The sequence below is a fragment of the Sceloporus undulatus genome, chromosome 5 (assembly GCF_019175285.1).
Source record: "Sceloporus undulatus isolate JIND9_A2432 ecotype Alabama chromosome 5, SceUnd_v1.1, whole genome shotgun sequence".
Classification (NCBI taxonomy): domain Eukaryota; kingdom Metazoa; phylum Chordata; class Lepidosauria; order Squamata; family Phrynosomatidae; genus Sceloporus; species Sceloporus undulatus.
The window spans coordinates 22,341,843-22,354,698 of record NC_056526.1 but is presented as its reverse complement, the minus strand read 5'-3'; the positions used below and the strand labels follow the sequence as shown (position 1 = coordinate 22,354,698).

The window sequence follows — 12,856 nt, the reverse complement described above, 5'->3', positions numbered from 1 at the left end:
TCCACTGTCACCTATAGAAGAGTTGCAGGTAAGTTACATTGAAATCAGGAGTCTTATGTCAAAGTAATGATGTTTAGGATTGTACCATGCATTGAATAATCTAAATAATTGACTGGCTAAATGTTGCTTTTATAATTTCCCACCAATATTGCCTAGAAAGAGAGCTTGCATGGTATCGTGGTTTAAGTGTTGGACTACTTCTCTGGAGATCAGGGTTTGAATCCCTGCTCATCCAGGGAAACCTACTAGGTGACCTTGGGCAAATCAAATTCTCTCAGCATCAGAGAAAGGCAAAGGTGAACTCCTTCTGAACAAATATTGCCAAGAAAACCCTATGATAGGTATGTCTTAGGATTGCCATAAATCAGAAACTACTTAAAGTCATGTAACAACATTGTCTAGAAACTTTTACAGCAGAGTGACTGAATTTTGATCTGGGCATCAGACAATGATCCTTTTGGATCCCTGTGTTCAGTAATTTCTTTTTTCCTCTATTCAACCAGAGAGAAAAGCAGCCAGGAAATATAAGTCCAACACACATTGCAGAAACAATCCACTTTGAGACCACTTTAACTGCCCTAGGAATTGTAGTTTCTTGTGGCACCAGAGCTCTGACAGAGAAGGCTAAATGTCTCACAGAAACTGCAGCTCCCAGAATTCTCTAGCATTGAGCCAGGGTACTTAAAGCAATCTCATACTGGGTTATTTCTGCAGTGTGTTTTGGACTACAGACTCTGATTCACATGAAAAAGTTTCTACAAAACTGACACATCATATTTATATAATCAATTCCAATTCATTTTTAACAGAAACATGAGCTCTGCTGGCCCTGAGGGGAGGAAAAAGATGAGAGAATGTGATGGATTGATTGAATCATTGGTGTATTACATCCAAGGAACCACAGCAGATCATCAGCCAGATGATAAGGTATCTTGTTCAAATGAATGAGTTTTCTATGTCTAGAGATGGGTGACATTGTTATTTAAGCTGGAATGCATTGGTGTGCTACACTAGCATAAAAATAAGTTGAGCAAGCAGTTGCATTTTCTCAGAGTTTGTATAGTCACTAAACCTCATACAGCCAACGGTTTTGCAAGCACACCAACATCTCTTTCTCTTACATTTAACTTGGTGGATGGGGAATTCATCATCTATTGTGCACTGAGTGAGTTCAGGCCCTGTTGACACCCATTATGCAGTTAGCTGTGGAATCCAGTATAACTACACTGACATATATTAAAATATGTAGGAATTTGGTTCATATTGTACTTTAATCATTATAAAATGCATTTATTTATTGTTTATATATAAATGACTTAAGTGCATATAAATTGGTATTAATGTGATATTAACTATGTTATTAGCCCAAAAGGTACAAAACTAGTAATGAAATTGACTACCTCATTTTCTTTTGTTAGTATTCATAAACATGAATCATCAGCAGTTACAATGATCATCCATAGATTTTGGGTCCTGGAAGCAAACCCCAGTGGATACCAAGGGCCCACATTTTGTTGTTGTTGTTGTTGTTGTTGTTGTTGTTTACATTTAGAATTTAACTGCTGAACAGTATATCAGCCAGTGTTTTGAAGTCTAATCTTAAATGGCCAGTCTGGTGGATTTGATGCATCTGAAATTATGCATTTGATTCATTTTCAAAATAATGATAAGAGATTTTGGAAAAATAAAATTCTGTAAAACACCATTCATTTCAGTGCTCCCTACTGCCAAGACCTCCTGATAGGTTTGCCTTAGGGTTGCCATGAATCAGACACAGCTTGAAGGCCCACAACAACAACCTTGTTCAAGAATCCAGAATTCTACATAAGACACAAAGTATTTGGGGGCACTTTTCATCTCAGCCACCACTGGAGAAAATCATGTCAGTCGTGCAACAAGCCACACTCTATGAAGCACCCTCAAAAAGGCCAAGCATACAAATGCCTGAAACTATTATGCATTACAGGTCTTTACTTGTCTCTTCCCATTGTTTACACAGACAGAATAATGCTCATTTCTTCCTTCTTTCAGGCCACAGAGAACTGTGTGTGCATTCTTCATAATCTCTCCTATCAATTAGAATCTGAGCTTCCTAGTAGTTATACCCAGCATATCTATATGCAAAGAAGAGATGTTCCTTCCAATAACAACAGCATTGGATGCTTTGGAACCAAGAGCAGGAAAGCAAAGCAGGTAATGGTTGGTGCAGGGAGGAGCAGTAACTCAGTAGTACTAGTAGTAGTGGCTTTACAGTCAGCCCTCAGAATTAGGGAGCAGACAGGCATGAAGTGAGGGCCAAGTAAAGTTTTTTTCTATATAAGCAAGGCATTACAGAGATAGTAATTATCCTTATGCAGTCTTTATTGTTTAAATAGGCCCAGAAGCAGATGAAAGGCTATCCCTCCATCCCAACTGCAAGGAACAGAAGAGGCAATTTCTGATAGACTTAATCCCCTCCCCTACTGACTCTAGAGAGCAGGGTTCAAATCCCCATTCAACCATGGAAACCCACTGGGAGCCTTGAGCAAGTCACACTCACTAAGCCTCAAAATGAAAGCAAATGCAACCCCCCTTTGAGCAAATCTTGCCAAGAAAACCCAGTAATGGGTTCACTCACCTTAAGTCGCCTGAAGTCAAAAATTACTTGAAGGCATATAATAACTACAAGGAAAGGTTTGGTGGGTACATTTTGGGACTAAGTAGCTCTGCTGGCTGAAAGATTCTTGGGGCTTTAATAAAAAAAAATGGTCTAATCATGCCTACAACTGGGGTTATCAGGACGTTAGGCTTTACTGACAGGCATCATTCCAAAGACTGACAGACATCAGTTCCAGGGTTGTTCTTCTAAGCGCAGTAGGCCACTGTTACGTGACAGACCAACTGGACCATTTCAGTCTGTTTCAAAGAGGCAAGACTCTTTTTCTTAAATTGCCATCTTTCTTGAATCTATCTGTGTGTTTAGAAGCAACAGGACCTGCCACTTCCTGAGGAAAAGAGTGTCCCCAGTGGCATTGAAACACTCTGGCATTCCATCCTAATAAGAATATACCTGTCCTTAATAGCCAAAAGCACTAGGAGCTACACTCGGGAAGCATCACTAGGAGCTCTGCAGAATCTCACAGCAGGCAGTGGACCAGTAAGTATGGAAGACGGGGTTATTGCCTTTCTTCAGTGATATACTGGTAATATTTGAAGTTCAGGGGATTACCATAGTAGTTCCCACAATAATTTGGATATCCAAAGAGAGTCTAAAAATGCAAGCTGCAATTATTGTCCCCTCATTTAAATTTTTACCAATTTCAGTTCCCTCAAGAGCAGGTCTCATAATTCAAACTGCTGGTGATGACCTATAAAGCCCCACACAGCTCATGTCCAGGTTATTTGATCTCACATGTGAATGGTTTTGACATCTGGGCAAACCCTTTTCTCTTTCCTTCCTTCCATCTTCACAGATACATGTGGGAACATGAGAAAGGGCCTTCTTGGTAGCTTCTCCCAGTTAGACTAGCACCCTTCTTACTATCCTTCCATAGACAGGTGAAGACCATTTTGTTCCAGGAGGCCTTTGAGAATGAATTTTTCAGGGGAACGAAGCTGTATAATGTGCTGGACTTTCACTTATTGTTCTTAACAGCATGGATTTTTAATTATGTTTTAACTGCTGTAAGCCACCTTGATTCCCTCACTAGGAGGTGTAATATAAATTTATTATTATAATTATTGTTACCCCTTCATTCCAAAGTATACTCAATGTATTTTTGCTGAGAAAATTCACTCCTCTCTCATGCTACTGGGACAGAGAAGCCTGGGGGAGTGGGTCAGTGGCAAATGACTTCATCAACCCCACTAATGAAAATATCCTGGTGCTTTGACCATAAAAGCCCTGACTCCACTACAGCACCCATTTCCTTCTTCAATTTCTTTTCAATTTTTCAGATAACAACAGATGACAACAGAAAACATGGTGAGATGAAAGAGGGAACAAGGATTGTATTTGGATTTTTCTGAGCTGTGAGCTCAGCTTCTATTAGCGTAGTGGTTCTCAACCTTTGGTTGCCCAGTTGTTCTGGACTTAAGCCCCAAGAAGTCCAAATCAGCAAAGTTAGTGGTGAGGACTTCTGGAAGTTAATGTACAAAACATCTGGAGGACCAAAGGTTGCAAGCCACTGCGCTAATGGAAACAAATGCCTGGATTTAGCATGTGCTTAGAGGTATCCTTGTTCTTTAATTCCAAGAGTTTATTCTTTTATTCTACCTTTTATCTGGAGCTCACATTTGTAGTAAAAAAAGAAAAGAAAAGAAAAAAAGTCAGACCTGCAAGCCTAAAGTCTGGTCATTGTGATGACAGTGTGTGCAAATCCTATCCCTGATACAGCACCAGGTACTGTATTAGTTAAAGTGCCTAGGGTCAAACAGCACACTGACATTGGTCTGAGACCTAAAAATGTAAATGATACAGGAGCTGAAAATCCCTATCCCATGTCATAGAACTACATGAGTCCAGGAGAGAAGAAATGACTTTTAAGATAATTTATATTTTTTGTGTAGTCATGCTTTGATCAGTGGTTGATAATCAGTAGCAGCATCTACCACTTGAAATTAAAAGGATGCTTTGCATCTGCTGTTGAATTTACCAAGGCTGAAAGCTGCATACTTTTTCTGACAGATGCCATTTGGGGTAGCCTATATCATTGTCAAGAAGGCCAACGGCCTCCCAAGTATTCGAAACATGCTACATGTGAGCAGTGCAAGTGTCCGAAAAACTGCAGTCTCTCTTCTCAGGAACTTGTCTCGTAACCCTTCTCTGCAGAATGAAATAGGTAAATAAATGACAGTTAAACCAACATTATCTGAATGTTTCATGAATGTTAAGTGCATTGCAATATATCAACAATTTTGAGTTAGATAAATGCTATTCAGCTATAAAAGCAACAGTAATGCTTTATATCAATAAAGACTCACAGCTGAGTGTGTCAGTTGTACTTTCCCTGCCCCCCACTCTATGTTTTTGTGTGATATTATACAAATGTACTTTTATGGTGTTTGATTCTCTGTGTCTCCCTTGGCCCTATCTGATGTGCTGGTTTTAACTTTTGTTCATGGATTTATTTGTGCATAGATCTAACATGCATAGACCTAGTCCATGTAATCGACACAAAATGTCCTAAATGTAGTCAGTATTCCTAAATGCTGTATACACATTGAATCAAACAGGGAATGATAACTCAACACTTAGCAAAATATTATTGATACAATCAATCTGTTGTAGATGGAACTAGCAGATGAATCTAGGTCAGTGTACAAATATCTGCCATATATATGAAGTGTGAGTGTGCTGTGTGTATACAGACACACACACACCTACATTGCACAACAGTTATCTGTATGCAAGGTTTTGTAGGGCATTCTCTTCTTCTCTCAGTTTCCAAGTTGCATGTTGTATAAGCCTCCAAATGCTAGTAATCCCTGAAGCTCTGCAGAACTTCACAGTAAGCAGTGAACCAGTAAGTATAGGACAGGGAGTTATTGACTCTGTTCAGTGGTATACCCATGCAGCAGCAAACTGATAAACACACACATATACACAGAGTGTCATCCTAACACTCTGATCCTCTGAGAAGTAAATACCAAACATTTGTTCTTTCAGTACTAAAGAATGTGGCCTCAAACATTTTTTTGTTATTTTTCAAATAGTTATCAAGTGGAAATTAGTTTTAAGCTAAAAGGTGCGATAAATTCATTAAATTTCTACATTGGGCTATAGCAGAGAATTCTTTTCTTCAAAGGATGGGAATTTCAATCCATCCAAATAGCACCATAACTCATAAAATTTCCTTTTATGGAAAAGGTTGGGGGGGGATTTTAAAAAGATATTTAGGCCCAGTACATACCGGCCTTTCAGGCGCCCTCGTCACATGCGAGGGTTGCCTGAGGAGCGGAGCGTCCACACGCCTCACAACCCTCGCATGTGACGAGGGCATAACAATGGCAGCGCCCTGTTTACATGGGTGCCACCATTGTTACATAAGTGCCATGCGGTGTCTGCATGGCGCCTTGCAGCACTTACATAACAAGTGTGCCAGTGGCGCACTTGTTATGCGACCGCCACAGCTTCAAAAGAACCCGCTTTTTGTGGGTTCTTTTTCTGCCGACAGGAAGCCTCGCTGTTTGGCAGCTGAGGCTTCCCTCCAGCGGAAAAACAGGCACCGGCAAGCCACCTTTTTTGGGCGGTCTGTACCGCACCATAAATGTTGAATATCATTTAATGGGTATAGTTTAATCAATTAGATAGCCATATCCTTGAGAACTAAAATAAGGACATGTCACCCTCATCTTCTAGCCAGAGAAGTCTTGCCTGATTTGGTTGCCATACTACCGGATTCAGTTCCAACAACTGATGTGGCCAATGAGACCACTGCTTCTACCTGTTACGCTTTATACAACCTGACTCAGAACAACTCCCAGAACGCCAAACTCCTCTTGAACTCTGATGGTATCTCAAAGATTATGAATATCAGCACAAGTGAGAGGTGAGCCATTTTCATGTATGCTCTTAAAATGTGAAAAATAAACCTTTTACCAATTTATCTTTTACCAATCTGTTTTTCAGTTGTCCCAAGGATGAAAATAGAAAATTATTGTGTTTCTGGATGACAGCTTGTTCCATTTGCTTATGCAGTTCCATTTACTGAGCAGTTTTATAAGTAAAAGGAAGGCCTTTCGATAACCATAATATACAGGAATTAGACAAATTCATTTGTGCTGCTATGTACAGTTACAAAGCCCAGTTACTATCTCTCCTAGTTCACTCCTAGGATCAAAGTCCTAGTTTTCACTGTGTATAATAAACCATTTCCAGTGTTTATATGGTCCTAAATTTTCTTTTTCATCTCCTTCCACTGCAAAAGCATCCTCTATATATATGTTTCATGTTGTGTTAGTGCTTTTCCTTTATGCCACTCTCTCCCTTGGTTTGCATTTCTTTATCACATCTGGTGTGACTGACAACTGCTTGCTTTTAAATCAGGGATGGGCAAACTCAGAGGGTTTAAGTGCTATTTCTAAGTCCTCCTGACAAAACCAGAAATGCCTAGAAGATAATTTCTGATGTTAAGAAAGGCAAACAAATGATGGGAACTATACAGGTTGCTTGGGAGTTCACATCACCCAAGCTGACATCAATTCCACACCTGATTTAAATTTCTTCACTTGTTCTGCTTTTGTTCTCCTCATCTCTGCTCAGTAAAATCTCTGGGAAATGCTTACATTTCATGCCCCCCTCTCTAACCTGTTCCTTGCTCTTCTTCCTCTCAAAATCTCTGCTTCTGGTTCCATGCTTTCACTAACTACAACCAAATCCCAATGTACTGCACAATAATAAAATGTCTCAAAATAAATCTATATGTGTCATTTGAGAAGGGCACTTAAATCTGCTTCCCTAATTCTGCTCCTTCTCTCAGCAAACAGGACAAACTGTCTCAAGAAATGTGTTGATCCATCATTGGGAGACTTTCTTGTTCCAGTCAATGGATATTACTGAAGTCAAAATGTCTCCCAATGATGGATCAACATATTTCTTGAGATAGTTTGTCCTGTTTGATGAGAGAAGGAAAACTGTATATTCCAAGTCTCTGTATATGACTAGAAACTGAAAACTTGGGTCTTTGCTTAATATTGCATTAGCAACAGTATACAAGAAGAGCTTTGTTGTAGGTCTACTTATGAGTTATTTCTGCATTGAAAAATGAATTTTGAGTAGGATTTTATCCCAACCTGATAAGAAAATATTTAGAAAGGAGTCTGAAAATACATAATTTCTTCCATGGTTTGAACTTCGTCTGTCTCTGTGTATTCCTTTCCTAATGGCTTCTCCTATTAGATTGTAAGCCTGTGGGCAGAGTTTGTTCTTTTTAACTTTGTTATTGTTGAAGTACCAAACCTTTGGGGAAGCTTTATAAATAATGGATCATCTGATAATTGTTGTTTCTGTTCTTTTCAGCAAAGCTGGTAGAGCTGCTTCAGTCCTGTTGTATTCTCTGTGGTCTCATGTTGATCTCCACAGTGCCTACAAAAAGGTAAGCAAACAGAATAGCGAGGAGATACTTTGTTGTATAGATAACCTTAATGCGTTGGTCTGTGTACCAGCATGGTTCCATAAGTTATTGGCTGCCAGCCCACAGTTAAGTATCCAGGAAAGAAAGAAACAGATGGGCACAAATATGGTGCCAGTCCCAGGCACTTTGGTGGTAGTCGTGGTGGGGAAATACTGCCAGTAATCCACATTGAATAGCTTAAGAAGCACTGATGTATCTGTATTTCCTTTAGACACCCATATCCTCAATTCACCATGGATATATAATTAATATAATTAAATAATATGGACAGATATTTTATATATATCCAGCTTTTGCATTGGCTGTATCCAATGTATGTCTCCATTTCTAACAATTGATCTTCCAGTCTTTGTCAGTTAAATGCAAATTTGAGTCATAATATATGCTCGGTTTTCAGGACACAGAATTCAGAACTGTTCTTACTTATAATCTAATATCTTGTTATTTTTTATTATTTTATATGAAAGGCTAATTTTAAGAAGACTGATTTCATCAACAACCGGACATTAAGAGCATATAATTCTCTAAAAGACTGAAAAGCAAGCTACAAGGGCCTTAAGAGACTGATCAAATTATACAGAACCAGTGAAGTTCTATTCTTGGCACTAATTCACCAGCAAGAACTGCACAGCATCCTACATGGAAGACCAGTTTTATATTTTCAAAGGATGACATCTTCTCTGCCTTACACCACTGTTTCTTACAGCTTTTGAACTCAATACAGGACTTGCAAATCTCAAGCCAACTCAAGTTGCAGCCTACTAAATCATCTTAGTCTGACACACTGACAGCAATTATATTGGTCCAGTTTTGGCTACATCAATTTCCTTGTTTTGTACTATGAAAAATTAATAACCAAAGAAAATGGGATTCTGGAACATCCTTTTCTCCCCATCTTGCTAATCTGACGAGTAATCAGTGCTTCATACAAAATTCCCTGTGTAGATCTTTAGAAAGTGCAAGCAGATTCTCATAGAATGCTGTTCAATTGTTAAAATTTTCCTAAATTCTAATTTTTCAGTAGAGTTCTTCGCCTTCTTTGCTTCAGGTGTGCCTGTTTGCTGAAACCTACTTTTTCTAACAATATGGAATTGAAATAATGTGTTGAAAGAACTATTTTTAAAATGCCTACAAAATTAGGATTATGTTTCTGTATTTTTTAGATACTGTGAGATCACAAAGGTTTATTTCAGAGCTGAGGATACAGCCAAAGCAAAATTTACTAGCTTCCTTATCCTGGGCATAGTAGTTGTTCATTGCAGCCATCTTTGTAGTCTTGTGACCAGAATCCATTATTCAACATCCTTTAGACTTGAAAAGGTCCCTGCTTTCTTTCAGGTTTTCTTTGACTTCGTATGCAGGGTGCTTCTGTGACATTTACTAACAGCACAGTCATATGCATGTCTACTTAGAAGTAAGCCCTATTGAGGCCATGAAGTTTAGCTCCATATGTGCTTACATAAGATTACAGTCCACACTATTTACCCTGAGGTGATCAGAGAGAATAAGACATGGATCAGGTGAAAATCAAAGATCAGTGCAAATTTGCTGTGCCAAATCTGACGTGGAATGAAACTATGAGTTAAGACTATGTGAAGAATTTAAGACCATGCTTGAAATCAGCCCTTCTCCACATGTTTATTTACACGCAAACAGCTCCTGAAGATTAGTAAAACAGGATTTAACCTTTCCAGAAGCCATGTTGATTTTCTTCATTAAGGCCTATGCTTCCATATGCTTGATAATTTTATCTTTAATAATGTTTTCTGTCACTTCACCTCAAACTGACATTACATGTAAATTCCTGGATTCTTTTTAAAAGCTGGTGTTACATCAACCATTCTCTGCTTTGATAAAGAGGCTAATCTTAGAGACATGTTGCATGTTTTTGTTTCTGTAAAAATATCCATTTCCTATTTTAGTTCTTTTAAGAACTTTCAGTTGGATATCAAGTTCAGCATTTTTAGTTCTGACATCTTCATAAATCTTCCTTGCTTTGTGTGGATGGTGAGGAATGGGATGGTCAATCTCCCCCCTGCAATTTGGTTGTCTCTGCTTGCAGTTTTTAGAAGTACCAGCAAAGGAAATGCTTATTTTGCCTTCCTCACACCCATCCCAACAATGTATTCTTTCTAGGAGGAACTAGGAGTGTCACCAAAGGGTATGATCTTCTCTGTCTTACTGTGAAATTCTGTTTATTGTTATAATGGTGAGCATTTTGCCTGGAAGGGCCAAGGAGGGTGTGTCAAAGCTTTTCAAGATGTTAGTAGCCCCCTTTAAATCTATCAGTGCTTTTAAAATAGTCTTTGAATTCTCTTTCATGTTTTCACACACTAAAAAATGGACCTTTCTTCAGTTAAGATGACAGCATATCCAAGCTTGTGGAGACAGGGTCCCAAACTACATGGAGTCTGCAACCAAACTTCACTTTTCCTCCCTGATAAAGACATACATGCATGGTGCATGTTATTCTGGAAAACATAGTTGTCTAATTCATGCATTACTGTTTTGCAGCAGGTTTGATGTATGTACTTTTTAAAATGTGTGGTGTGGATATGGCCTCATAAAAACAGTTCTTAAAGTTTTATTATACTCCATAAACAAGAAATAACTATAGGGATATTGCCAGCCAGTACACCAGCATTTTCTTTTACATGTGCTCTATTATAGAAAGGACACAAAAAGGGGAAAAGAAGTGCCCCACATTTTTATAAAGGTCTCCGACATGAAGAGATTGTGTGCGTTTTTGTTTTTTTTAAACTCTTGTATCTCTCCCCAGACACCTGGATAAAGCTCAAAATATCATTCTCAGTGGCTACTGGTGGTTCCACTCCATGTTTACATCTGAATTTTTGAAGGAACTATTTAAGGTTGTTGTTATTTTATTAATTTACATTCCCCCTTTTCCCATAAATTGGGGCTCAAAGTGGTTTACAGAACTTCAAAACCAGTACAAATTTGAAAGAAAAAGTTTGTAGAAGTTATTTTAAAATGCAATTAAAAATGCATAGAATTAAAACAATTCAAACATTCCTTAAAGGACAATATGAAAACCAACAAAACGGCCAAGCATTGCGGTCATCTCCCAAAAGCCTGTTGGCCATGAAAAGTTTTCATTTCTTGGAGGAAGGAGAACAAGGAGGGAGCAAAGTTTCTCCTTGTTCCCACCAAACTTTCCTGAAAAGGAGGCGGGACTAAGGCTTCATCTGCACTGCTGAAAAAATTCAATTTGGCAACACTTCAACTGCCATGGCTCAGTGCTGTGGAATCCTGGGATTTGTAGTTGCTTGTGGTTACCCAAGCTCTCTGAAGAAAAGGCTAAATAGCTCGCAAAACTACAAATCCCAGAATTCCATAGCAGTGAGACAGGGCAGTTAAAATGGTGTCAAACAGCATTATTTCTGCAGTGCAGATGCAGCCTGAGAGAGGAGCCTCCACAAAGATCTTGAGATTCAAGTCTTAGAGCTATTTTGAGGATAGGGTTCAGCACTTTGGATAGTTCTCTTTAAAGACTCCCCACAATGGAGTCACCATCTGATAGGAAATCCAATACACCACTGATAACACAGGGCTGTGATGAAAAAACATTTTTCAATATTGTACCTGTTTTTGTTGTATTTTGGAGTGCTGAATTAAAAAAAAACACAATAAAAATGTTGTGCCACACCCAGTTCTTTTACCAATTCAATGTTATTATCAATTCAATTGTTACTCAGCCTTGATGAAGTGCGGACACTATTCCAGTGTGATTTCTTTTAGTGCTTTTGAATGGACTTTTATATTTCCTGTTGGTGAATTAGACTTTAACCCCTTTCTTACTCCTTGCAGGATGAGTTCATTCAGTCATACATTACAACATAAAAACTTCAAAGTGAATTGTGGGGGGGGGGGGAGGTGATGGAGCAAATATTCAGGTCATTTTTGGATTTAAAAGCCCAGATTCTTATAAAACCAGCATGCATTTTTAAAAAGTTTTTATGACCTTCAGTTTTGCATTCCTGTTTAATTGTAGTCAGATGATACATTCCTTCCATGCCCATTGCCTTATCAGATAGACAGAAGCAAAGCAAGAGTACCATCATAAGTGGAAGAGCACAAATCCAAATGACAGTAGTCCATGGAAGATTAGGAGGGGCTGTTCAATGGGAAACTCATCAGTAATTGTAAATAAACATCCTTGCAAAACACTTTACCCAGTACTACCAACTTTCAGCAGTGTGATTCTAGGGTCTCATACTGCACAGAATGTTAAAAGTTCAAATTAGCTTTGCTTGTTTACCAGAAATACAAGGCATGGTAGGTGAGCACAGTTGTGTTACCTCATTCTTGAATTCTCTTTTTTGCAAAGTCATATACCAGTAAGTTAAAGATCACATACTGATTTGGTTCAGATCATCATACTTTGGCTTCATAAACAGAGAGATATCAGCAAACCTTTTCCCTTCATGAGCTTTGCAGCTGAACAGAAAGGCTCCAGTGAACCATCTCTTCCCGTTTCATCTGAACTGAACATCTATTGTTTTGGAACAACCCAGGATGTTAAACCAGCTTCAAATAAGGCCCAGCATGTTAGCTTGTTCCAAAGGTGGTAACCATAGTTTCTTGGCTTACATTTTAAATAGCTTCCCTGTTTCATCTGAGCCAAGAAACTGGTTGACAGAAGTCTTTCGCATTTGTTTGATTTACAAGGAGAGAAGCAACATGCACAGCCAAACCTTATGAAGCCAAGAAATGATTGCTGA

At 38.6% G+C, this 12,856-nt stretch overlaps 1 protein-coding gene across 1 annotated transcript in view; it reads left to right on the top strand.

The window, feature by feature from the left end:
- PKP2 (plakophilin 2) overlaps positions 1 to 11,780 on the top strand; it is an 83,429-nt gene extending 71,649 nt beyond the window's left edge. Inside the window, exons 7-13 of the mRNA XM_042469766.1 lie at positions 810 to 927; positions 2,032 to 2,193; positions 2,963 to 3,136; positions 4,667 to 4,820; positions 6,341 to 6,530; positions 8,000 to 8,075; positions 8,582 to 11,780. Coding sequence (XP_042325700.1) covers positions 810 to 927; positions 2,032 to 2,193; positions 2,963 to 3,136; positions 4,667 to 4,820; positions 6,341 to 6,530; positions 8,000 to 8,075; positions 8,582 to 8,650 — 943 coding nt within the window. The 3' untranslated portion in view covers positions 8,651 to 11,780. The remainder of the gene's footprint in view (positions 1 to 809; positions 928 to 2,031; positions 2,194 to 2,962; positions 3,137 to 4,666; positions 4,821 to 6,340; positions 6,531 to 7,999; positions 8,076 to 8,581) is intronic.
- Positions 11,781 to 12,856: the final 1,076 nt, after the last annotated feature.